The sequence below is a fragment of the Citrus sinensis genome, chromosome 3, assembly GCF_022201045.2.
Source record: "Citrus sinensis cultivar Valencia sweet orange chromosome 3, DVS_A1.0, whole genome shotgun sequence".
Taxonomy (NCBI): Eukaryota; Viridiplantae; Streptophyta; class Magnoliopsida; order Sapindales; family Rutaceae; genus Citrus; species Citrus sinensis.
The window spans coordinates 50,329,233-50,353,851 of record NC_068558.1 but is presented as its reverse complement, the minus strand read 5'-3'; the positions used below and the strand labels follow the sequence as shown (position 1 = coordinate 50,353,851).

General features: G+C 35.8%; 7 protein-coding genes and 1 non-coding gene across 15 annotated transcripts; 1 reads left to right on the top strand and 7 right to left on the bottom strand.

Annotated features, from left to right (window-relative positions):
- Positions 1–199: 199 nt before the first annotated feature.
- Positions 200–2,627, bottom strand: LOC127901238 (riboflavin biosynthesis protein PYRD, chloroplastic-like). The gene is made up of 3 exons (XM_052438132.1): positions 2,079–2,627; positions 1,427–1,725; positions 200–1,254 (listed from the first exon to the last, which is right to left on the bottom strand). The coding sequence occupies exons 1-3, from the start codon at positions 2,454–2,456 to the stop codon at positions 648–650; spliced, it is 1,284 nt and encodes a 427-aa protein (XP_052294092.1). The 5' UTR covers positions 2,457–2,627; the 3' UTR covers positions 200–647.
- On the bottom strand, positions 2,603–2,676 carry TRNAV-CAC (transfer RNA valine (anticodon CAC)). The gene has a single exon. It is a non-coding gene; the product is annotated as a tRNA-Val (tRNA).
- Positions 2,677–3,821: 1,145 nt separating this feature from the next.
- Positions 3,822–5,114, bottom strand: LOC127901429 (serine/threonine-protein kinase STY8-like). The gene is made up of 4 exons (XM_052438739.1): positions 5,000–5,114; positions 4,832–4,917; positions 4,595–4,710; positions 3,822–4,227 (listed from the first exon to the last, which is right to left on the bottom strand). The coding sequence occupies exons 1-4, from the start codon at positions 5,019–5,021 to the stop codon at positions 4,092–4,094; spliced, it is 360 nt and encodes a 119-aa protein (XP_052294699.1). The 5' UTR covers positions 5,022–5,114; the 3' UTR covers positions 3,822–4,091.
- An 88-nt stretch (positions 5,115–5,202) lies between these two features.
- Positions 5,203–8,395, bottom strand: LOC107178695 (integrin-linked protein kinase 1-like). The gene is made up of 8 exons (XM_052436119.1): positions 7,504–8,395; positions 7,331–7,405; positions 6,706–6,786; positions 6,501–6,595; positions 6,009–6,129; positions 5,859–5,938; positions 5,278–5,340; positions 5,203–5,209 (listed from the first exon to the last, which is right to left on the bottom strand). Exons 1-8 carry the CDS (start codon positions 7,843–7,845, stop codon positions 5,203–5,205), a joined length of 864 nt encoding a protein of 287 aa, XP_052292079.1. The 5' UTR covers positions 7,846–8,395.
- A 289-nt stretch (positions 8,396–8,684) lies between these two features.
- LOC102621251 (uncharacterized) lies at positions 8,685–11,021 on the top strand. Its single transcript, XM_006491023.4, has 2 exons — positions 8,685–9,121; positions 10,476–11,021. The coding sequence occupies exons 1-2, from the start codon at positions 8,851–8,853 to the stop codon at positions 10,679–10,681; spliced, it is 477 nt and encodes a 158-aa protein (XP_006491086.1). The 5' UTR covers positions 8,685–8,850; the 3' UTR covers positions 10,682–11,021.
- Positions 11,022–11,229: 208 nt separating this feature from the next.
- Positions 11,230–13,444, bottom strand: LOC127901025 (F-box/kelch-repeat protein SKIP4-like). The gene is made up of 3 exons (XM_052436828.1): positions 13,113–13,444; positions 12,187–12,769; positions 11,230–11,952 (listed from the first exon to the last, which is right to left on the bottom strand). The coding sequence occupies exons 2-3, from the start codon at positions 12,669–12,671 to the stop codon at positions 11,367–11,369; spliced, it is 1,071 nt and encodes a 356-aa protein (XP_052292788.1). The 5' UTR covers positions 12,672–12,769; positions 13,113–13,444; the 3' UTR covers positions 11,230–11,366.
- A 424-nt stretch (positions 13,445–13,868) lies between these two features.
- LOC127898627 (acyl-CoA hydrolase 2-like) lies at positions 13,869–20,426 on the bottom strand. Its single transcript, XM_052436827.1, has 17 exons — positions 20,173–20,426; positions 19,872–19,964; positions 19,672–19,739; positions 19,506–19,593; positions 19,371–19,417; positions 19,070–19,195; positions 18,313–18,390; positions 17,667–17,754; positions 16,801–16,913; positions 15,844–15,906; positions 15,720–15,775; positions 15,533–15,637; positions 15,375–15,431; positions 15,046–15,147; positions 14,438–14,486; positions 14,281–14,349; positions 13,869–14,184 (listed from the first exon to the last, which is right to left on the bottom strand). Exons 1-17 carry the CDS (start codon positions 20,186–20,188, stop codon positions 14,110–14,112), a joined length of 1,293 nt encoding a protein of 430 aa, XP_052292787.1. The 5' UTR covers positions 20,189–20,426; the 3' UTR covers positions 13,869–14,109.
- Positions 20,427–20,889: 463 nt separating this feature from the next.
- On the bottom strand, positions 20,890–23,526 carry LOC127898620 (60S ribosomal protein L36-3-like). Of its 8 annotated transcripts, none has more exons than XM_052436831.1 (5): positions 23,281–23,327; positions 22,684–22,788; positions 22,285–22,484; positions 22,121–22,164; positions 20,890–21,267 (listed from the first exon to the last, which is right to left on the bottom strand). In XM_052436831.1, exons 2-4 carry the CDS (start codon positions 22,783–22,785, stop codon positions 22,134–22,136), a joined length of 333 nt encoding a protein of 110 aa, XP_052292791.1. In that variant the 5' UTR covers positions 22,786–22,788; positions 23,281–23,327; the 3' UTR covers positions 20,890–21,267; positions 22,121–22,133. The 8 variants fall into 8 exon arrangements, with proteins under 8 accessions (XP_052292791.1, XP_052292792.1, XP_052292794.1 ...); XM_052436832.1 differs by having other exon boundaries at positions 20,890–21,251; XM_052436834.1 differs by having other exon boundaries at positions 20,890–21,240.
- Positions 23,527–24,619: the final 1,093 nt, after the last annotated feature.

Here is a 24,619-nt window from a genome sequence, read left to right as displayed (position 1 = left end):
AATATCGTATAAATATAACGAGTCCAATTCTACTAGTGGGTAACTGAGTCCAATTCTTACTCTCTTCATTTTCTTAACTTGGGTGTTCGTATGAAGTTTAGGATGCGATATTATAGAAAGACGTTTAAAGGTGTTGCCCAAATGAACCAAAGCTCTAGTATTTCTGTATATGTTTATTAAAAAAAAAAACTACTTAATGGAACTCAAATCTGAATGTGCCTCGACACAATTTTTCTATCACAAAAATAATAGCGAAGGTCAAATTACATTCAATAATGTCCTCACGGCATGAGGAATGCCGCTTCAAGATTCAAAAAGCTTCTGCTGAAAGAACATTTTTATGGGGCCATGAAGGAAATGATCGCCGAAAGCAAACTATTGGGTCAAGGGCTATGCAGCCCTTTTCTTCACAAAAGGAAGCAGATACTTCCTTTCAAAAAGAGAGAGGGGGGTGGTGGTGTGGGGGGTGTGTGTGGTGGTTGAAGAAGACGAAGGAATAAAGAAAGAAAGAAAGGAAGAAAAGGAAACGGCTACTTGCCTACTAGTGAAATGAAGGACTCCCTGCTAAGATTGCCATAATGGCGCCCATCAATATTAAGTTAGAGAGAATGAATTCTGTATCCATCCATGGCCTCCAACCACACACATCATAGGTACCCCTCGAGCACAATGCTCTGGCTTGACATCTTAGGCTGTAAATTCTTCAATATCAGTCTTTTCCCTAAACTATTCAATAGGGTGTGTGGATTGCCGCCATCACTTCCATTCCATACCGGCAAAACTTCCACCACTATCTTTTGCAACAGATTTTGTTCGATACCCTCTTTGAGAAGCATTTCAAGATCACCATAATTACCCCTCAAATCCACCAAAACACTGCAAAATCCGTGGGAATAGCAGTAGTCCAAAACAGCTTTTAAATTCAACTGATGCAAATTTACTGTTTCAATTCCTTTTGTACCCATATCAGGTTCTACGGTTATCTCTCCATCTGTAAATACTATCACTTTTGAAGAAGATTCTTCAGAAAGACCAGGAATTCGGATTGGAGAAGCATGATTACTTACTGTTATAATCCGAAAGGGCTGATTAGCATCAGGTTCTTGTGATGCAGGTATTGAATACTTCTTAGTTGATGATGCGGAAAGTATAATTGCATCATATTCCTGTAACAACTGCGAGTAATATCCACCAGATTCTGCAACTCCTTCTCCGAGTTGGTCTAGGACGTGGCCATTGACAGAGAGCGTGTATCTGCAAGTCAAGAATAGATATTCAATCAGACCACCTTTACATTTTTATCTCAGAATTAATGGTAAATTGTCTGTCTGGCAAGTGAACTTGCACCAAAACCCTTCAAGAAATTACACAGTAACATCTATCCATGTGTTATAACTAATGTTAAATTCAATAACTAAAAGCTTACCTAAGTGTAGCAAAAGGCTTCCCTGTGACTATTCGATGGATAAATGCCTCATTGAGCCTCTTGCACAACTCATCCTCTACACCCACAGTCACATCAATTCCAGCATCTCTCAGTCTTTCCAATCCCTTTGAATTCACAATTGGGTTTGGGTCTAACATCCCGACCACCACCTTTTTCACTTTAGCTTTAATCAGAGCTTCAGTACATGGTGGAGTTCTCCCATAATGATTACAAGGTTCCAAGCTCACATAAGCTGTTGCACCGTCGGCCAACTCCCCAGCATCTCTCAGAGCAAATACCTACAAGATACATCTCCTGCCTCAAATTATTCAGCTTTCAAAAACAAAACACAGCAATGTCAAACTCACATACAGCCATTAGGATAAAATGTATAATAGTTCCACAAGCCAACGACACAATCAAATCAAAGTGAAGGTCTGGATTGCATTCCAGAAATGTGTTTGTTTTCCTTTTCAGAAACACAAACACATAGTGGATATATTCCCCCAAAGCTGGAGGCAAATACTTCCAACCAAACACTTAAACATTTTATACTACTACAAGAATATACAATTTTAGACTCCCATGTTAAATCTTTCACCTCACCGTGAACATATAATATTCTTAACAAATACATACCATTGAGGCTTACCTCAGCGTGAGGCTGGCCTGCTTTAGGGTGAAACCCTTCACCAACAATCTTGCCATCTTTCACAATCACACAACCCACCATTGGGTTGGGACTTGTAGAGCCAACTGCCTTTGTAGCAAGCTCCACACACCTCCTCATATAAAACCCGTCATCTTTATCATTATTTTGTACCTGTCCGCACCTGATCCTATATCCACCCCTACATTTTCTCGTGCTAGTTAATGATTTGGCTAGCCTTTTGAGTGAATTGCAAAACCCAAATGTTGAATTTTGATTGAATGCAAGTGTTGGTGATGAAGTGGGATAAAATATACGACAAGGTGAAAGACCGAGTTGGTGAAGATTATGATTTGGTGTTGAAAGTCGATGAGTGTGCATTTTCGTGGGATATTCAATTGTTCACAGCGGTGGTTTGGAGATGAAGAGACGGAAAAAACGAAAATCGATACAGTACTGTATCCGCATCAATTCCCACCTACCGCATGAAAACGGGGGTTTGGAGATGGAGGACTCAAAAAAAATGATGTCTGAGCCCGGGTTCGAACCGGGGACCTCTAGTGTGTGAGACTAGCGTGATAACCAACTACACCACCCAGACGAGTTTGTTTTCATTTACTGTCTTTTTTATTAATTATTATTATGCAGCAGACTCAGAGTAAACACAATTTCTAATCCTCCTACATAGAAAAAGTTTATTTTAATGCCACTTTTACTAAGCTGGAATCGAACTGGACAATAATAAAAATATGCTGGAATGAGAATAAAGAATGAGAATCAGAATAATTTATTTATTTGAATTGTAAGAATCGAAATCAGAATGAGTTGGATTGTCATTAATGTATTTATTTTATCTTGAATCGAAAACAGAATGAATTAAATTGTTACAAATTACTAATAAGCTCTTATTAATAATGACACTAATATTAATTAAAACAATAAAAATAATAAAATTTAATAAAATAATGTTAATAAAAATAAAAATAATATATAATAATAATAATTAAAATAATAAATTTAATATAATTTAATAATAATAAATTAAATAAAAGTTTTATAAATTTTAACAATATTATATCAATAAACTACTAAAATTAATAAAATTTAATAAAATAATAATAATAACAATAATTAAAATAACTAAGTTTATTTTAATAATAATAATAATAATATTGACAATGCTAATAATAAATAACAATGATTAATAAATTTTAAATAATATTAATATTAATGACAGCAATAATAACAATTAAAAAAAACTAAATAAATTTTAATAATAATAATAACATATTTTAAATAACATTAATATAATAGTAATGAGATTAATTAATTAATTAATAATAATAATAATAATAAAGGACTTATGTGCAAATAATACAAAACTTTTTGGTATTTTCATAAGTTCCGTACGGACTAAAATGCAAAAATGATAAGTTGGTTGAGGACAATTTAAGAATTATAAAAATTTAATGGGATATAATAAAAAATTTAGAGAATGGCTTGGAAATCAATTCCTCATTTTCCATTCCCAAATTTGAGTGGGGCTCGTGATTTCGATTTTGATTCCCGCCCTTATTTTGCGAAGTAACGCTGTCAATAATTTTAATTTTGGATTCCGATTTCTTAATCCGTGAAGTAAACACTGGCTTGGTTCATTCCAATTTGCTGTTCGCAGATTCGCAGGACTCAGAAGAACTGCTGTTGCATGCGAGCCTGTGAATGCTGGCTTTGTTGTCAATACTGGAAGGCATCGCTTATAAGTTAACAAATGACTCAGCTGGAATGATCAGAGGTTCATATGCACAAAATAAAGTCGTAATGATGAACCATGTCAATGTGTGTAACATGTACGACCAAATCCCCACAAGGTTTTTGTACAAAATCCGGGTGATTAATCTTCTTCCGGATACTAGTAAGCAAAGGCAGAAGTGCACGGTGCAAAGCGGAAACATGTAATACAAATCAATTATGAGGGAAAGTGTATATAGAGAATATATATCTGCTGTTTAAGCCGCCTCATAAGATCATACAATCACAGCAGGATGGTACTGTCTTCTTCTGGAAACTCTCTTGGATAGCCTCTAGCCGGAAGATTATCTCTTCGAACGTTGGCCGGCGGTCTGGATTCTTGTGCCAGCATTCTCGCAGAAGCCTAATGTAAAATATATTAGTATAGGCAAATTAACCGTGCAACTAAATACTAGTTTTAAACAAAACTGATCAATAAAAATAATCTGGTATGATGTCATGATCACAATCTTAAAACTGACTCTCTGAAAGGTAGATGCTTGTAAATACATGGAAAAGCCACCATTCACAAACGATATTAATATGAATGATTTATTGTACTTCAAAGCACACTGCAGCACCAGAATGATATTTGCGAGTTTTTCTTGGAGGTAAATATTTGAAGCATTGCAGTACTTTGGTCGCTGCATAAGTCCTTTTTCACAATATGGCTTATCTAGGGGCACGTCTTTGCAATTATTGAGACGAGAGAAGCAATCAAAATAACTCACGCCTTGATTGGTTCAGGATACAAAGATGAAAGAGCTGGTCGTGAATCTTCATATGCCCGTCTATCTGCAACCTGTACTGCAGTGTCTGCTCTATTAGACGGTCCCCCTTGAAACATCTGCAAGCAAAAGCCAACCCACGACCACGTATAAGATACCAAAAAAGCAAACTTAATCAGAAATGAAAAATACATCAGTTGAAAATTATATGGTAAATAATAAAGTTGAGCTTAGGGTTACCTCGTGGACTATTAGAGCGAAGGAAAAGACATCAACACTCTTCCCATATGATTCTCGACGATAGACCTCAGGTGCCATATAACGATCTGTTAAATGTGATAGGACCAGCTAAACAAACATTCAAATTTTAAAAATTTATAAGCTTTTATTAAGATAAAAGAAAATTACATGAACCAGTTCCTCCAGTCATTTTGTAACTATATGAATCTTTTTCTTGTGCAATTTTGCTCAATCCAAAGTCTGTGACCTTGAGGTGCCCTGCTTCATCTTGTAGCACGTTACTGCCGGTCAAGAAAAAGAAAGGCATATGAGAAACTTTTAGGTGATTCAGAAATTGCTGAATACACCTAAGCCAAAGGCTTGATTACAATTTATGACCTGATATTAATATTTCAAAGTTAAATGCACTCAACATTGAATTGTCTGAAAGGTATATGTTGCAATACCTAGGTGTCAGATCTCGGTGTATGATAGCATGCGGTCTGTGATGATGGAGATAATTCATTCCTCTACAAGGTTCCAGAAGGAATCAGCCCATGACAGGAGTTTACAGAAATTGACGTGTATATGGCTATACAAATGTACGAATTAAAGACGATTTATAAACAGAAACAAAATCAATGATCTTCATGACCCAAAAGCATGAGAATCCAAAAACTAAATGCAAATTTCATCCAATGATATTCTCTATGCAGTTTTTCACAAACCAAATTATAGTCCTCCTCTTGAAAACTTCTTTTAAGTTCTGGGATACACACAATGATGCAAGCAGCAGATTGTTGCATTGTACACAGTATTCAAAGCATGAACATTTACATTTGAATTCTATAGCATTGTTTTCATGTTGGATGATTCATGATTCAGGCACTTTCAAAGATGAGAACTTATGCAAACTTCAACAGTATGTACACAGGTACTTTTGATGGACAGTAAAAGTACAACAATATCTTATCAGTAAATTTTCTGCTAAAGCGAAAATTCTATCAATAACTTCAAGGGCAGAATTGTAATTAGCTAGAATTTGTACCTTGCAATGTCTAAAGCATAAGCAACTGCAGTGGGTGGATCTAGTTTTCCTTTCTTTTTCAATATATCATGCAAACTTCCCTAGCACATTCACATGAAGGAAAAATCAGCAACTTTCCAAAAAGATAAATTCGGTAATAACAAAACTCACATTGCGAAGATACTCTGTTAGGAATATTAAGCGCTCTGAGTGCTTTAGGACACCAAGGAACTGTACTATATTAGGATGACGCAACTTTTGCCACAATCCAAGTTCCTTCATGAATGAATTCCTGTTAAACAACCAATCATGAAGAAACAAATGTTAATTGTTAGCAGGAAGGTCAAAAATCTCACTGATCTTATGGAAAAGTATCCACATCAATATTACTTTGCTTTACCACTAAAAGAAGTAAATCCACACTGATTTCTCATGCTTCAAAATAATACAGATCACTATTTAAAACACTTCAACCTACAACAATATAAATTCTCCCTTTTGTAGGAGTTGAATAATTTTATTAGAACAAACTGAAAAGTGAAACTATTTATAAACATCCATTTACAAAAATTGAGAAAGAAGGGAATAGAAGGAAGGAGAGGAACACATTACACATTGTACAGTAATAAAACACCATATTAGTTGTACAATAACAAAACTCACCTCACTCTTGGATTTGATGCAATGGAGGAGCGTATGGTTTTTGCTGCAATTTCTGTACCACGCCACTTGACTAGATAAACTTCACCGTATGCTCCCTGCAATAATAGAGAAAGTCGGGAGAATGCTGGTTGTTAAGATGTGGCAGTATGACTATGGTTTTAGATGTCCTCAACATTTGCCTAGAAAAGTTAAAATAGGAAATTACTTCTCCAATAAGTATTGCTTCATCCATGGCCACTTCATCAAAATCAATTTCATAGCAAGGAGCATGCGAGTCAAGGCCCACCTGTCTTAAGCAAAAAATAGATAAAAGTTTCTTACAAAACTATTAATAACTCAAATAGGTCCTCATGAACCTTATGTTCTAACATATAGTGACTAAAGAATGCTCACAAAACCTCAACGACATTGCACTTAAAAACTTCAGAGTTGCAGTTTTAGCATCTGTACAGTTACCCAAAAAGAAGTTACAGTACAACATTAGAAAAAAAAAAGTTTAAAAATATAAAAGAAGAAGAAAAAGAAATCCTTCAGTCAATGTGAAAGTAGACGCTGCTGACAGGCCTTACAAAATTATCATTAGACGCTGCTGACAAGGTACATAAAATTAATTATTGATAGCTCCATATGATTAACACACCACTAGTTTAACTGTTTTTTTTGTGGGGGGGTTTGAGCGGGAAAGTGGTTAGTGTAAATGCCAAATCACAAAAGCAAAAGCAAAAGCAAATATAAATAGGTTCTGTAACATCCATTTCCTTTCCTTTGAACATAGTATTACAAATATAGATATATTAACAGCTGTATATATGTTTAACAGTATTAAATACCGGATCTATTCCACCCCGATCTTCCAATATCTTGCAAATCACCACATGACCGAAGCTGCGAGCATCTGAAAGTGGCTGATAAAATGAATCATATTACATACAACATCACCACCAAATCCAAATATAAAAGCATTTTGAATATCAAAAGATGAAAGATTTAGATTCAAACTTACTGTGCGACCCCACCGATCTAAGGAGTTGACGTCAGCTCCTTTCTCAAGAAGTAAAAGGACAATTTCGGCACGACCTTCGCTTGATGCTAAATGAAGAGCTGTTCTCTTGTCATAGTCAGCAAGATTCGGTTCTACGCCTTTCTCTAGCTCCTGTAAAACCCCTGCCCTGTCCCCTTTGCTTGAACAATAAAGCAGCCTATAGGGACCTTCCGAGTCAATAATTTGCCCCTGCAAACTCTTGGAACCCTTGGATCTCAAACTTTTTTGCAAATATATACTCTTTTTTTTTTTTTTTTGTGAATTAAGTTTTACAAGGTTAGGAGAGGTTTGATTTTTATTCATGTGTTATTTAAAATTGATGAAAAAAGAATTGTTTTTCAAGATTCTTACAATAGCAACTGAAGCTTACCTTTGGAGGTGATGGGCAGTTGGAATCGTCCATAATAGAAAGATGGAAATCAAGATTTCCAGTTGCAAAAGCTATGCAAGATGTCGTTGAAGAAAATGAATGATATAATTATCAGTGACCGAAGTGGTCACAGTAAATAATATTGAAAAATCCAAATGTGTCTTCATCTGACTCGGAGAATACAAGGATATCTATTGTCCTATTAGGTGAGATTCAGACAAAGAATTAAGTAAATATCAGTTCCTCGATTTCTCCAACCAAAAAGGAAAGATGGCTAGGGTCAGGGTTAAAGCTATTTTGGTTGCTGAGAACACGAAGAGATAAAATCGGAGTGAGGGTTAGGGTTAGGATTAATAATCTGTTTCGTTCCTGAGAAAGCGAAGAAAGAAAATTGAATTTCAGGGTTAGGATAGAAAATTGAAGTTACAGTTATGATGAAGCATCGGTTCGCTTCCTGAGAAAACGAAGAGAAAAAATATCGAATTTTCCTCCGCTTTCTGATCAACCAAACAGGTTTTGCTAACGGACGTTTAGCAGTACTTTTTGAACTTTCTTTTGGCGCGGGAAGAGGGGTTGCTCTTACATTGCTGGCGATGTGAGAACAACGCGGGAATAGTCGAAAAGTCTGCGTCGAAACGACGCTGTTTTAAATATCTATTGTGGAAATTCAGTGTTGAAACGACGCTGTTTCGCAAGAAATGAAACTTTTTAAAGAGAGTGCGCAGTGCCCCTGATGCAGAGCTGTCATACCAAGGTGTGCGCACTGTACCCTTCCCCGCGCGTACCAATGATTTATCATTTATCGTTACATCTCACACATAAATAAATAAACAGAAATAAAAGGAAAAAAAAATGCGAAATTTTCAAATTTCAAAAACCCTAACGTCCAAAAAACCCTCCAAAAAAACAACTAAATCCACCCGATTTCTTCCACTCTTATGGCATTAAACGACCCACCGAAAGCCCTGGAATCCCGGGTCGACTTTCGGGGAGCTGAGTGCGGACCCGGAGAATCCGAGCGCGAAGAGGAAGATCTGGAGAACCTAGAGTCGGATGTGAAGAAAATGGCGCAAAAGATTCTAGAATACAGAGCAACACTGCCAGATCAACTCAAGCACACTTTCGCTACGATCCTTTCAGCTCAAAGACCCATTTTTCCTGGATTTGTATCCGTATCCGAGCCTGGACCATCCGGAAAGGCTAACCCAGGTTCGATTTCCTTCCAAGGATTTTCACTTAAGAGTGCTTGAATTTAAAAAGAAAATTGGATGGTTTTGTACGTGGGTATCTCTGTTGTTTAATGGTTCACTGAAATTGAATTGTCGCCAGTTTAATTTTTACAAAAAATAATTTTTTTTATATTTTATATTTTATAGTGATTTGATTTTTGGATCTTAGTTGACGGAATGGTTATTGGCCTTTTAACTTGCAGTCTACCAGTTTGTGGAATTTCAAATGCGAAATTCCTCCCTTCATTGTAGTTTTGTGTTGATGGAATGCCATTTATCTAATGGTTTGAAATTGAAACTGAATGCCTGCATTTTTGTGCTAAATGTTTCTCCTGGGGAGTATTTTATTTGTGAATGTGGGAATAGACAATGCCCATGCTCAAAGGTGAAGTCCATAACTGTGTGCAATAATACGGATTAGTAAAGGAAAGTTCCATGGAGAGTTGTAAATTAAAATAACTGTTTTAAGTTACATTTATCCACTTTCCAGATGACTGCTGGATAAGAGATTTCCCTAGATGTTTGGCGCTCAGATTGGCACATTTTAAGTTTTTTGGTCATAACTTCATTTATAAACATTGAATCTGTAGATAATGTTATTCTTATCAAGGTAGTTATATTAGAAGATTCAAACGTCTATGTTCAGTTGCCCTCTTAGATCACTTTCAGTACTGAAAAACATCTGTGTACAACTACTGCGGTTAAACTTTGTCTCTTTATAGTTTACTCATTTGTTGCCTGTTGTACATAGTGTTCTGTTAATGTATGCTTTGCTGGAAGCATAATAATCTGGTTCATTAAGGTTAATTAAATTAGAACAACAAATGGCCAGTCTGTGACTGCAAAGCAACAGATATAACTATGTAGTTGTTTTTCAGCATCAAATGGCTATGGATGCCCCACTGTCGAAACTTGAAAGGAAGATGTAGTGGTTTTGATTGGTCTAGTTGCGACGGTAGTTATCTCAGTGATGGTGTCATTGCTGGCAGTGGATTTGTAGTCGCTTTTTTGCAGTAATGCAACATGGTAGGGTAGCAGTCCGATTGTTTTCTAAAGTTGAGACTTAAGTTATATGGAGAAAACTTTGTGGTGACATAATAACACTTGTCTGCATTCTAATTTTTAAGCTGTTGGAATTACCCAAGGACTGTTTTTAAGCTGTAAAAACAGTGCCTTCTTGTTTATTTGTTTGTTTTTTTGTTCCTTGGCAAAGGAAAAGAAAATATGGATCACTGTTGTTTGCTCCCAGAAAAAATATAATGTTTGCCTGATCAAAACTTTAAAATGCAATTTCATATTGTGATTAAGGCGTTGAACATTTGAGTATTCTACAGATAATGAAAGTGAGGGTACAACGCCAATGGAGGAAGAGCAGAAAGCTTCAGAGAAAGTACACTTGCTTAAAGAGAAAATTTCCAGTAATATGTCTGCAATGCCTACTGTTCTGAAGAGGGTGAAAGAGTGTATTTCCAAGATTGATGAACTAGATTCATACAGTGGAATCATACATCCTGCTTTCAAAAGGAAACGGCCTAGCTGACCTAATTTACTTGAAGTTGGCTGATTTTTCTGTAAACATTACTACTAGCAGCTCAAGAGGAATCACAAGGGTATCCCATCAACTGACCACTTTGATTGGTACAACAGTACAAGGGACTTCTCCGTGCAGCTTTACAAAATCAGGGAACTGCTCACCAACATTTTTTTACCAATATTAGGTTTAGGATTTTCCTTTGTGTTGTAATTACCAGAACCATTTCTTGTTATGTGTACCATAATATATTGTTGATAGTATGTGAATGCCCCTCTTAACACTGATTCATGCATTAATTCTGAAGGTAAAGGTAATGTCTGTGCACTCATTGTGCTTTGCTTCTCGATCATACGCATATGATGAATGTTTTAGAACATAACAACTCTTCGGTAACTAATTGTGTGGAAAGTTATTATATTATTTTTTTATTTTTTGACCGCAGAGTAATTGAAGCTATTCCTCCTTCCCATTATTCGAGTCATTAAGATTACATTCCATTGCCATCAACAAAATAACTTTGCTAATATCACGTCATTAGACCCTTGCACCTAGGGTACACAAAACAGAAAAGCTTACATCCAAGTATCATACAATTTACAGTGTAACAATTTCATCTCCAAGAGAAGTACAAATGCCGCCCAAGCAATACAATGTTCAGGGTATTACACACGATAGAACTTCAATGCAATCTTCATATTGCTAAACATTTACAACTTATAATGTCATCATTATCATTCAATTTTGGAATAGAAGAGCTCACCATAATCCCTCCAATATTCCCTATATTGCCAACATCGATTACCACGGCACTACATCCCTTTCCTATTACAAAAATGGTTTTTCCAATGGCAACAAGCTTGCAGGGTGGTCTTGTAAGTAGGGTTGACAGCCTCCCAACTGGTGACCACTCTCTACTCTCCTTTTGCCACATCATCAACTTCGTTCCTGAACTCTGATCCAACACATAAAGAGCGTCATCCACAACAACTGCAGGGCCCCGCCATCCTGATGCCATGTTTGCATCTGCATGCAGCCACGAGTCAGTTGAAGGTTCATAAACTAATGCACAAACATGAGAAGTTGCAGCAGATGCACTGCAACGGATGTAGATTTTGCCGTCCATCACAAATGAATCTTCAATTTCAGTGAAAATGTTTGGCTCTGTGTGCAATTTCCAGTTGTTTGTACGAGGATCATAAACATCCCAAGAATGTGTATCACCTAATCCACCAATGCAGTAAATTTTCTGATTTAGAACTCCACAAGGAAAGTAGCACCTGAATGCATCAAAACTGCATGAGATAACTCAAGATAACCAGAAGAAATGAAAAAAATGTAAGCCGTGAATGAGTGCATATGCAGACATGGTAGCTGAACCACTCAGTGATAATCAGCAACCATAAGTTGAAAAGTCCGTAGAACAACATAATATGAAAACAGGAAACAGATTACTTAAATTATCTGGCCTCGGACAGTCACTGTGGAAGAATTAAAAAAAAAAGGTATATTACCTTGCAGTTGACATGGGAGCAGCATCAGTCCAAGTGTTCATGGAAGCATCATAGCAGTACACCTCACTAGTGGCATCTTCAGACCAACCACAGCCCCCCAACAAGTAAGCATTCTTTCCCAACACCTCAAAACCCATCCCTTTTCTCCTCAAGGTACGAGCTGGAAGCTCATGAATCATCTTCCAACTCCTCCTTGTTGAATTTGGGTCCAATACATAACAACAAACACGCTCAAGCTTATTATCTCGACAAAAAGCATATATCCAAGTCTCATCCAAATTATGCTTTCTACGATAAGCACACCACTCTTCACTGTACAGTAAGCCTCTCCATCTACTTGAAACACACTTTAGAACTGCATGATACCTTCGAGGAACTCGGGCCAAACAAAAAAGTGCAATGTCATCTGGAAGCCCAGATATCAGTGGCACTACAGATGGATTGCTATTGGATCGGCTTACAAGACGATCCATTGTAAATAACATAAACAAACAGCAACCTTCCCAGTATTTAAATAAATCAAATCAAATCCGCATCTGAAACGAAATCCCCCAAGCCGAGTAATAAGGTGCATAAACTGAATCTGAATCCACATTGAGCAATTAAAAAACATAGTTCCAATATTAGATTCTACCACAAAAAAGAAGGAAAAAAAAAGAAGCAATTTCATAAATTATGCCAATCAATGGAGTTTTAGGGATTTATACACAATCTATTTAGACCTAATTTATGAATTAGGTTATTATAATCAAGGCATAACAACAATCAAGTGCCACGCACAACAGAAAATCTGAGCTAAGCCACTATTTCTTCTCGAAAATTAATTCTATCATAAAAAAATAATAATAACGTAAGCTATCAGTCAGTAGCTCAGATCCATCAAACACCGAGCTATACGTCGTTTGATAAACGGAAAAGAATCTGACCTGCAATGATTTGGGTCGGAGCTTTCGACTTGCACACACTGATCTAAATTCGTATTAATCGAGGGGGATGATTGAAGCAATAACAAGTTTATGATTTTTGGGGTGATAATTTGTTAATTAAGAAACGAGTAGTAACGAATAATCAAAGTTATCGTTACCCGCGCCGCGTGAGATTCAACTTTCAAGTAGACCGCTTTTGAAATGCCATCTCCTAAAATTTTAATTTAATGGCGGTTAATAAATTCAAAAATAAAAAAGGATAAGAGTTTTTAGATTACAAGCAAAACATGTTAAATTGCTATTCTTGGACGATAATATTCGCTGCAGCTTGAATTTCTTCTACATTGATTTTATCGTTTTTTTTTTAAAAAAAAAAAAAATCTTTTCGGGGTATTCTATCAACAATACATATTATAATTTTCATTATAATTAGAATATTAAACTTGAGCCTCCTCTCTATCAGTATATAGAGAAAAATAGTTTGATTTATCAGCGACTAACGAGTAATTCTCAATTTTATTGGTATTTTCATAAATAGTGCGACTCCTTGCAGCCTAAAACGCTAATTTTTTTTTTTAACAGCATGTTGCTGGATCCTCACTGTATACAAAGTGGAGGCAGTTTCGCCCTGAATTTTTGTTTTTCTGCTATATGACTCGGATCTGATGTAGCCAGGCCCCATTTGTACCGCGCGTACATTTTCAAGCATTTGCTGCTTTGTCGTCCATCAAAAGATCTCATATTAAATTTTATCGATTTTGTAAAAGCACGAGCTTAAATAATTTACTCGTAGAATAAAGAAATAATACATTGTCGGATCTATTGCCAGCAGTACGAGCTTGAATGCGATATTACAATTGATTTATAGCAATTTATTTATGGTGTGTGAAATGAAAGAGATATTGCGCAAAACTCTACGGGGCATCGAAGCAAGCAAAGAGGTTCCCTCAGGATTTTACTGCAGTGTTTTTACGCAAACGTTCTATTTAATACCTGTTCATAACTTCGATACAGGTATTGGTTTCGGTTTAGGGCTCCTCAGTAAGGCCTCTTGAGTCAATGATACAAGCAGCTGCCCAAAAATAAAGCATAACTCAGCTACAAAAAAACAATTGAGTTGCAGGACAAAAGTGACAAGTGAAGGAGAAATGGATCACATATGCAATACCTCTCCCTTTGTGTTAAACATTTCCCCTGAAACAAAACCGCGTGCCTTGGATGCAACGGGACTCACAATCTGTAAAAAATGTGTTATCCGTGTTTTTAGACTTACAAAGAGGGAAGAGAATCTCCAAATGTGAGAACAACTAACAACTGACACTTACCACAAACAACAACCAGTCATCAGCCCTAAAAGACCGGTGAAACCACATCCTGAAAAAGAAAAAGAACGTAATTAGGGAAAATAATGCAAAGTACATAGTCTAACATTCTTCCAAGGGAGAAGCAAGCTAGTCCAACATTCTTCCAAGGGAGAAGCAAGCACCCTTTAAATAACTTCTTGCCAAAATAATTTATATTTTTATGCATGTAGATAAATGTAATATTTTCACAGGAGCAATCCCAACCAAAACAGAATTGTTTGACCTTGTTCGACCTGTGCTTTGGATCACAAATAGATAGCCCAGTTGGCTGGCTGCTTGCCATGGAAGCTAGAGGTCAATGGTTCATTTCCAAGAGGATACGTGGTGGGATGCCCGGTAAGGAATAAGAAAATAAAAAACTTTTGCTCTGAAGTTCTTTAAACAAACAAGGAGACTCATTTATGAGTTGTTTATCCTCCTTATATTTACATGGTAAAAGTTCATGACAAATGGACTTAAAAAGTCAGCCCTCCAACTGAAACTTTCTGTTCTCCTTGGTCAGATCAGCATATTTGATGGACAAGCTAGTCAAAAAAATATTTAATTGTTGCTGAGAAGCTGATACTTACGAGTGGTCCAGACTGAGAGAAGCTGTTCTGAAACCCTTTCTACGGTGGGGATTCAAACTAACTGAACTGAATATTAGATCTGAAGCAAATGCCACCACACATCTGAAAAGCAAACATATTATCAGCACATCATCATAATCATATTTGAAGCTACTGATCCTTAACTGCTTTTTAAGCACCTACAGTTTTGTTAGAAAACATACCCCAAATCCACAACCATCCAATCACCACACAGAATTCAAGTTAAATGATTTAATTAAAATTCATATTTAAATGTGGTCATAGCTGACATAAAAAATAAATGTCAGCATCCAAAAGGGGCAACTTACCTATGCAGAGCCTGGTCGTCTGAAAGTTTCCCTTTGGCTCTGAACCAGTACCTCAAGCTGTACCACAAAAAAGCACAGCAAATTTCTACATTTGTCATAAGGTGACAAACAACTGAGACAGAAAGATTAAATTTCACAACACAGAAAGCCAATCTAACCTTGGTGGAGATTTACTCTGATTAGTATAACTGTTCGGCTCGCAAAACCTTATATCTATGGGCCACGGGACAAATTCTTTTGAGGCAACCTTGTTTCGATAGCTCCTGAAACAACCAAATGGGCAAGTAAAATTTGTGCAACTGACAGTACACCAGCTAGTTATGATCAGAGTAATTGAAATCTTACCTAGGAAGGCGAGGATCTGTGAGACGTCTCTCGCGTAGCTCTTCCATTGACAGAAGCTGCAACAAATCAGAGTTTAGTACCACCAGAACAATTGACTGAGTAAAATTAAGCACATGTCAGCTACCATTTCTGGAGCTGGCACTAGTGGCATAGTCGTCTCCTGGTGTTCAAATCCCTGCTCTTCTTTCTGTAAAATAAGAAAAATGTTACCAGCATATTGAGATGTCTAAACCAGTCTTTTGGTCGTGACAATTTGGGCATACAGTTTTAACAGCAAAATTTAGGTAAAAAGCAAAAAAGGCTTCTGACAGATAATACACCTTAAAAAGCAAAAAAGGCTTCTGACAGATAATACACCAGCCATCTAATAGCTACATGCACCAGACCAAATAAGAATGTGGCAGATGGAAGAAAAATAATGTTCTTCCTTCCTTCCTCAAGATTGTCCATCACTAAACATGTTGCTGTACATCTAATACTGTTTCACTTTTAAAAATCCAGACGCAGAGCTTCAAAATATGTTTACCATCTAAAATAATCTCAATGATGTCAAGACATTTACAACTTCAACTCAATTGTCATAACCAATCATTCATCGATTAAAGTTCACCTTGACCTATCATGCCAACTTAACAGAGCTCCACTGATTTCTAGTTTTAGAACCCTACCGTATCTATTCCAAACAGATCCATGGATTTTCTAACCTCCGATAGAATGAACGTCAATAAGGATATCTTATGTTCATTAGTACTTTGAACAGTCTTTTCTATTTTCTCATCCAACACGATGATGATGAAGCAGAAATGTGCTATTTCAAGGAATCAAAAGAATGGAGTGGATGGTCTAAATGATAAAAATATCAGGTAATGATGGATCTTTAATAGTAAATGAAAGGAGGGGGAACAGGATAAGAAATAAAAGGATCCAACATTCCAGTCCCCCACAACGACATAAATAATGAAGATCAGCACTAAACTTAGCAACCACTAAAACACAACATATGAGCAAAAATTGAAAACAACGAACCAAAATACTTTCTCAGATTTCATGAAATATAAGAATTAATGGAATACTGCATTACTTGAAATGAAGCGAGCAAAGTGAATATGATGTTTCCTTTTTGTATTGCATCAACTCTTCGGGTTGCAAAGCTATTGCCGTCACGTACACGGTGAACTTGGTATATAATTGGAACTACAAAAGTATATTTCCATATAAATTACGATACTTTCCCAATGCTCCATGAATTTAAAAGGAACATCAAAACAAAACAAAGTGCATAATTAACTGAATTTGTAAATTAGACACTATAGCAGCAATGCCAAATTGCAACAATGTATCAGCAATCTAGCATGCCAAGTTCAAGCTCAAAAACCATGTAAAAGCCTTAATTTATTCATGTGAGTTCAGGTGAAGGATACTTCAGAATCATTGTTTCTATACCCTATGTAAACAATGAAAAGGAACTTCCAGTCAGAATGAATCTATTGCATAAGTCCATAAACAGACATCTTAAATAAGTCATGACCTAGAGAGATTTGCTCTACACATTACAGGCTTGACCAAAATGGATAGTTAGCTTTAGATGTTCCTTTCTAATGTATTCTCTTGCTGGGCTCTTCCACTAATTCATCGACTTCAATAAGCAAGTTACATCAACTTGGAAATCCATAATGCCTTGGTTTGAAGGGAGGTTGTCTAGCCATAGAGCAAAAAAGAAATTGGAAAAGGTGACCTAACTTGCACTTGTCTAACTTAAAACCTTCAACAAATAAGGCTACTTCTCAATGCTACTTGCATATATGAGAGACCAGATAATGGATTTAGGATGATGATACCCGGCCAAACCATAGGGAAATGAGAGAGAATACACACAACTTGAAGTTTGGAGTGATATCCTCCAGTTTATTTGTCATAAAGTCTTCAGAAGGTTCAGTAATTACTTACTGTTTAAATCCCCAACCAGAAGAAAGTAGCAGTGCAAACTATGGACAATTTTAAGACAATCAACAGTCTTTGATGCTGCAGCCAGCGCCTGCAGATATCATCATATAGGTTAAAAAGTGAACTATTTCAGAAATGGCAGGTTAACTAACAACAAAAATATAGGATGCAACCATCAGCCACCACCCAGTATTGATTTATCAAGAATGCAAGAACCACATCTAGCTAAACATAAGAGAGAAAAAGTGTTTTAAATAAAAGATTAGATTGAGATAGTCTAGTTTCCTAAGATTTGAACAAAAAGTAAATGAACAAGTACCACTTTCTTTGACTTTAAGGGATAGGGATCTTATTTACAGTAATGGCAAATATTACCTATCAACGGAAACACATATATACAGTGCATTTAACCCCATGGATCACTTCAAGAAAGTAATTATGACCATCAGATTTCAGAATGGAAATTTTACATTCAAAACCATAAGTTCCGAGAGTTATCCAAGCACATAAAAAACCATTGGCCTACATCTAATTGTTAAACATAAGTTTGTAACTTTAATTAGTAGCATTGCAGTAATATAAAATGAAAAGTGTAGTAGTATGGTAAGTACAAAGAAACAAAGGGGAAGAGAGAATGAAGCTGTCCTACCTGCCCAACTAACTGTCCTCCGAAGACCTTTCCAAATTTTGGAGCATCTGGCAATGTGATCCCTTGAAATATATTCACCTTCAAAGCATTTGTGATAATTTTTTTCTTAAAAACAAAAAATGGGCTACTAACCAGACTATGCATCACTGTTAAAAAATCCATAGAATGAAGCACATACGAAATCAACCATTTAGCTTGAATTTTTAAGAACCACATATCATTCAAGTCAAAACCAACAAGAAACTGACATTTGTTAGTTGTTACTATTTATGTCCATGCAACAAAATCAAAGCTAAGCATCTGATCTTGGCTCACTTAGGATGAATACTGAATAATTAGGCCAAAATTTATTCAGACTCTTTCCCCACTGCTAGTTTGAATGATTATCTCTCACTCATCCCATTTTTACTCCACTAATGAAGGTCGACTTTAAACTATTCTCGGAGAAGCCATTTTAGATGGTTTTTTAGATGGTTTTGCTCTGGATCCAAAGAACAAATATTATTAGGTTGATTTAACTCAAATGTACAACAAGAAGATTGAAGAAGTGACTGTAAGCTACCAGATAAAGCATGGACTTAACAGAGAACATTGCCCACAATGGAAATTGGAAGAAAGAATTCAGGCAGGCAACCCCAAGTAGTTGAGATCAAGTGTTTAATGGTTGAGAACCTAAGCTAACAGATGAAGGCAATGATTTAACAGAGCACATATGCATCGGACTAAAAAAAGAATAAATCCAAGAAAACAAAAATACCTCTACAGGCTCTAAATGCAATATATTCTCCACAAGTGAGCATGTCCCAACTGTCTTATCTGCACTCCAGATTGATTTTGTTTCAAGCCAATTGCAATGTTCATGCGGCAGCACTAAGCAGGTCAGCTGCCGGGACAGACAACAGATAACAGTTCACTAATGATATCTAAATAAGCCCCATTTGAGGTCAATTTCATAAGTTTGAGTAGTTAGCATGATGATTTTAAGGGGAAAAATCATAAAAAACAAAAAATTAAAAAATTGAAAAAAAGAAGAAGAAAGAAAAGAAAACCATAATTACCTCTGTCAAAGCAATTACATCTCCCTGCCGGAAGATTGTGGGCGACCCTGGCATCATTGGATATTTAGACCACCAAACCAATGTATATAATAGAAAAGACCACACTGCTGAAAATTTAAAAACAATCAATCTCACCATGTCCAAAGTAATCATATCGTTTTAACTGAAATTCAGGACGATCTTCTTCCTCAGCCTGAACTGAGTCTGACACAGAGACTTCAGCCTATGATACGCATAAATAAATCTCAGCTAAATAAATTAATTCATTTAAGATAAAAACCGCGCTTATAAGCAAACTAACCTCTCCTTCCCATATGAAATAAATTCCCTCCCCAATATCCCCATCTCGAACAACATACTCTCCTTTCCCTACAATCCAAGATACAGCAACGAATAAATAATGTTGAAATGACATCAAATTTGACAAATCAAAAAGTAAGCAAGTACAAACTTGAATGATGTGACAGTCGCAAAAAAGAAAGAACTCCAGTTGAAGCTCACCATAGCGTTTAACAATAACAATATCAGCAATTCTCTTCAGAGAAGAACCCGGTAGTCTCTGTAGCAACGGAACACAGCTCAAGAACTCGATCACTGCAAAACCGACAAAAGCAGAATAATTTTTAATTTAGAGACGTTTATAATTCCAATTAAACCACGCGAAAAATGAAACACTAAAAATATCAGAGCTTGTTTACTGTTTCCCGAGAAACCATAAGAGAAAACAGGAACTATGGCAATTGACGAATGCATATTCAAAATGTTTAGTTTACACGAAGATTAGGGTTCATTGTTATTGTACCTTCGTCAGGGTCCATGATGGCTCGGCTCGCAACCGAAGAGGAAAAAACTTTATAAATTTAATTAATTTAATAGTATTTTTTTTTTTTTTTGGTAAGCTTTTTTGCGTTGATCTTTGAGGTGGCAGAGGAGGGAGCTGGAATTAGCAGATTTGATGACTTTTCGTATCAGTTTCTGTTTCTTGCCCGGAGACGAGATGATCCTAATAAAGCTCGTAACCAATTAGTCTTCGACACTAGACTGTAACTCTTCAGCGACCTTTTTTGCCGCACGTTTTAGTTGACTCCACGTTGATGGCAGGCGGAGCGCGTGCCCATCAAACATTTGTGCGATTTGCGCCGATCATTTGGCGCGTGCGTGATGTGTCATTTTCAAAATAAGAAAATTTTTATTTATGTAAAAATATTTAAAGATGCAACAAACAGTTACAGATTATGAAACTGGTTGTGGAAATTTGGAAATTTCTTCAATTGTTAAACATGAGCGGTTACAATTCACTAGATACCCCGTAAAATGAATCAATCATTATTAGTTCGATAACTATAAAAAAAAAAAAACTTTAATATGAAAAACTTGTGTACACTACATCACGTGCGCATATATTATTCATATCAAATTAGATATGTATGTATTATTGATATCAAATTAAATTTACCAACTGTAACGAGAGATCAACTCATATTTATGATTTATTTACTCATCAGTAATAGCAAAAAAAAAAAAAAAATGAGTCAATAATTTCTTCACTTAAAAACTAAGAGAGAGAATAAGAATGAAATTAGTGTACGGTTCATTAAATTGCGAATAATTACCGGAGTTCTAATCCCTAAGATGGGTGACCAAATAACCCCCTTAAATCTTATAATTTCTATTTTATCCTTCATTTAAATATTAGAAAACAATAAAAAAAAGACCGAACACCGCACAATCAATCTAGTTGCGGCTGCTGCTCGCTGATGTCGTCGCTGAACACCCGCTGGTCGTCCCCACTGCTTGCTGTCACTGCTCCCGCCTGTCATCGTTGCTACTGCTTGCCACTATTGTTGGTGCTTGCTACCAAACGTAACTGCTATTGCTCGACTGTCAATTATTGTTGCTAATGATGTGATTATTATTATTATCATCATCATCATCATCATCATCATCATCATCATTCGTGTGACAAATAATAATAACAATAACAATAATAACTAATTAAGGATATTTCAAAACCTTGATACAATTCATTTCGATTTCAAGACAAAATAAACATAGCAATACAACTCTTTCCGATTTCGATTCCTACAGTTTAAGCAAACATCTCTACTTCTCATTCTTCATTCTTATTTCAGTCCATTCAAGTCCATTCAAGTCCATCCAATTACCAATTAGTAGGCACCATTGTATTATAATTCCCATTCCAATTCATTCTAGTTCATCTAAATTCAAATTAGTAAATGCACCGTTTTTTTTTGGGCTGTGCTTCACCTCTAATCAAAATCAATAAGCACCTGATGATCAGTTCATCACACCTATCACTAAACCATTGATCTGAAAAAGCATTGGCCAACATGAACCAATGGCAGATCAGGTGTTTCAAACCAATCAAGATAACGTAGTCTGCAGAGCAATGAAAACGAATTCCCATAATCAGAAGATAAGGAGATTCCCAAAGTATGCTACAGATTGCTATACTGGGATTAAATAGATTTATTCATACAAAATGCTCACATCTTTCATCAACTATAATGCATGAATGGATAATCAATTCTTATCGATGATTAAAAAACTGGCAACTGTGAGTAACAAGATACTCAAATTTCACAGACAAAGGAAACAAAACTGAACTCTCTCATTGGAAACAAAGTACAGTTAACATTTCAAAGCAAGTCTAAAACTCTAACCAAAATTCCAATATTAGAAGAACAAAAGCTAAATAAAATTCTTTCACTGATGAATCTAAAAGAAACCTTGAATGAGGCTTCACTTCTTCTTCTCTGCACCTCCAGCCGACCTGAAAGGATAGGCCAAATAGTACATTAAAGATCCTGATCAATAAAACAAAGGGGGGAAAACAAAATATAAACCCCCCCCCCCCCCCCCCCAAAAAGAAAAAACAAAAGCTTCAAGCTACCTCATCTTGCGTAGAGCATTGGACATTTCCTCGCGCTTCTTCTTGGCTCTCTTGTGAGTGCCCAACTTTCTCTTTGCCACCTTCAAAGCACGCTTATCTTTCCCAACTTTAAGAAGTTCAGTAATCCTCCTTTCATAGGGAGCAAAACCAGCAACCTCCCTAATGAGGTTCTTCACAAAATGGACTCTCTTACTAGTTTTCTGATATAAGAAAAAACATATGGTATACATTAACCAATCAAGACAATATGAAGATACGATATATACTCTAAATATCTTTCTTAACAACAAAAGGAGATTATAAGCATGCAAAAACTAAGGTGTTGGTGACTTGACATAACTCGCTCTACTTAAACCATCATAAAAATATACTTGACAATAAAGCATCTTAAAAACATACGCCTTTTCTATCAGAAGGGCGGGGAGGCAACTCCTTCTTGGTCACGACATGTCCTTTGTTTAGACCCACAAAAAGGCCAGTATTTGGCTGCTTTGGAGCCATCACCTGTAATTACCAACACCCACAATACACATCAGAGTACAGAAAATTCTTCAGAAAGACCAAGTATAAACTCTGTCCAAGGCATGATTACGACACCAAAAACTATAAGATAACATTGATTAGAGACTGTGGAACCGCCAATAGTTTTAGGGGCAAGAACCTAGGAGCACACCAACAAAAGCTACTAACAGTCGATACAACTCCGTATTAAGAAAATATTTTAAATTCAATGTTAACTAATTTCCGCATTTTCGAAATTATCAAGCAATTTGATCTCGGATGTATCATATTTGAGCAATATATAGAAAATCAATTAGCTACGACGCAAAAGCCCATGCAACCAACAGGAGGCCCATCGACCAACAGTTTCACAAGCATTTTCTGAGTCTACTGAAACCTGGTAACTAAATTAGAATAGCAAAGATATTGCAAAAGGAAACAGATCAAATTCGGCAATAAGACGGTCAGTGTGGCTGAAGAAGTGAATTTTCTCACCTACCAAACAGCTCCTACTACAATCTTCCGGGAATATATAACTGCAAGGAAAAACCAATGTAAACTTCAGATATCTTAACCGAATATGACAAGCTCAATCGTTAGGGTTAGGGTTAGGGTTAGGGTTAGGGCTTGGAGAGGAATCTCTCTCACCTTCTTCTATAATGGAGGCTGCTTAGAACAAAGGAACGCTAGGGTTTTATGCTTAATATACTTTGCCAATACATGGCTTGATCAGAAATCCGGGCCGGTTCGGGTCGGGTCTCATCTTAAAAACTTTTGGGCCAAACTAATATTTTAAAGAGCCATTCAATGAGGACCCTGTTATCCAAACTCTATTTTATTTTTTGGGCTTAAAGTGGGGTGTATTGAGGAATAAAAAGAGTGTATCCCGGACTGGGGTACTTTCTTGAGTCACATTCAAAAGAGTAATGTTGACATATTTACTTAGTTTGAAATTTTATTTGTATCTCTACCCAAGTAGTATTTTAAATATCATTCCTTGGTTGAATTTTTAAAAATAATTAATATTATACACATAATAATAAATGATGATCGGTGATGAATCAATTAGGATATAAATTAATGATCATAAATAAAAATTATAAAAATTATTAAATTAAAGATATGATTGTACCTTTAATCATCATTGTTTAAGTTTTAAAAGTTCTTTGCATACTCAAATTGACACTTAGATTGACATAAGGTTACTTCTAGTCCATCCTTTTGATAGTCTTTCTTGGGATAGAAAACAAGTTATTTTGTAATCGTAAGCTTCACTAGACTAGGGATCCTTTTATAATAGGAGTACATAATTTAAAAAACCTTACATTTTATTCCATCGAATAAGTAAAATTAATATACTTACTCATTTTCATTATGAAAGCAATAAATAAACTCTACCACCATCCCTTAAAATAAGTAAGTAAGTGGATAATTAATATGAGTTTATCTATTTATTTATTTAAATAAGTGACTTATCATGTGAATCACATAGTGAAAATTTTTACGAGCCTAACATTGGTAATATTATTTTAGACTACATTTTGAATGCCGAAAAGCTTCATTTTAATAGGTTTGGCACGAAACTAGTAACAAATAGATATTCCGAATACTTGATTCTCAATTTCAATATTGGTTATCATTATTTTTTTTCTTTTTACTGGAACAATAAAAATTTTTAATGGTATTTATGAAGTCAAATTTACTCCTAGATTTGCACAATCAAAATAGCAAAAAAGCAACTGGAATTTTATTAGGGTATTCACCTTTTGCAGAAGGCATGAATAGGAAGTTAAGAACTTCTTTTTGATGACTGTTGTGTTTCATTAAAAAGATA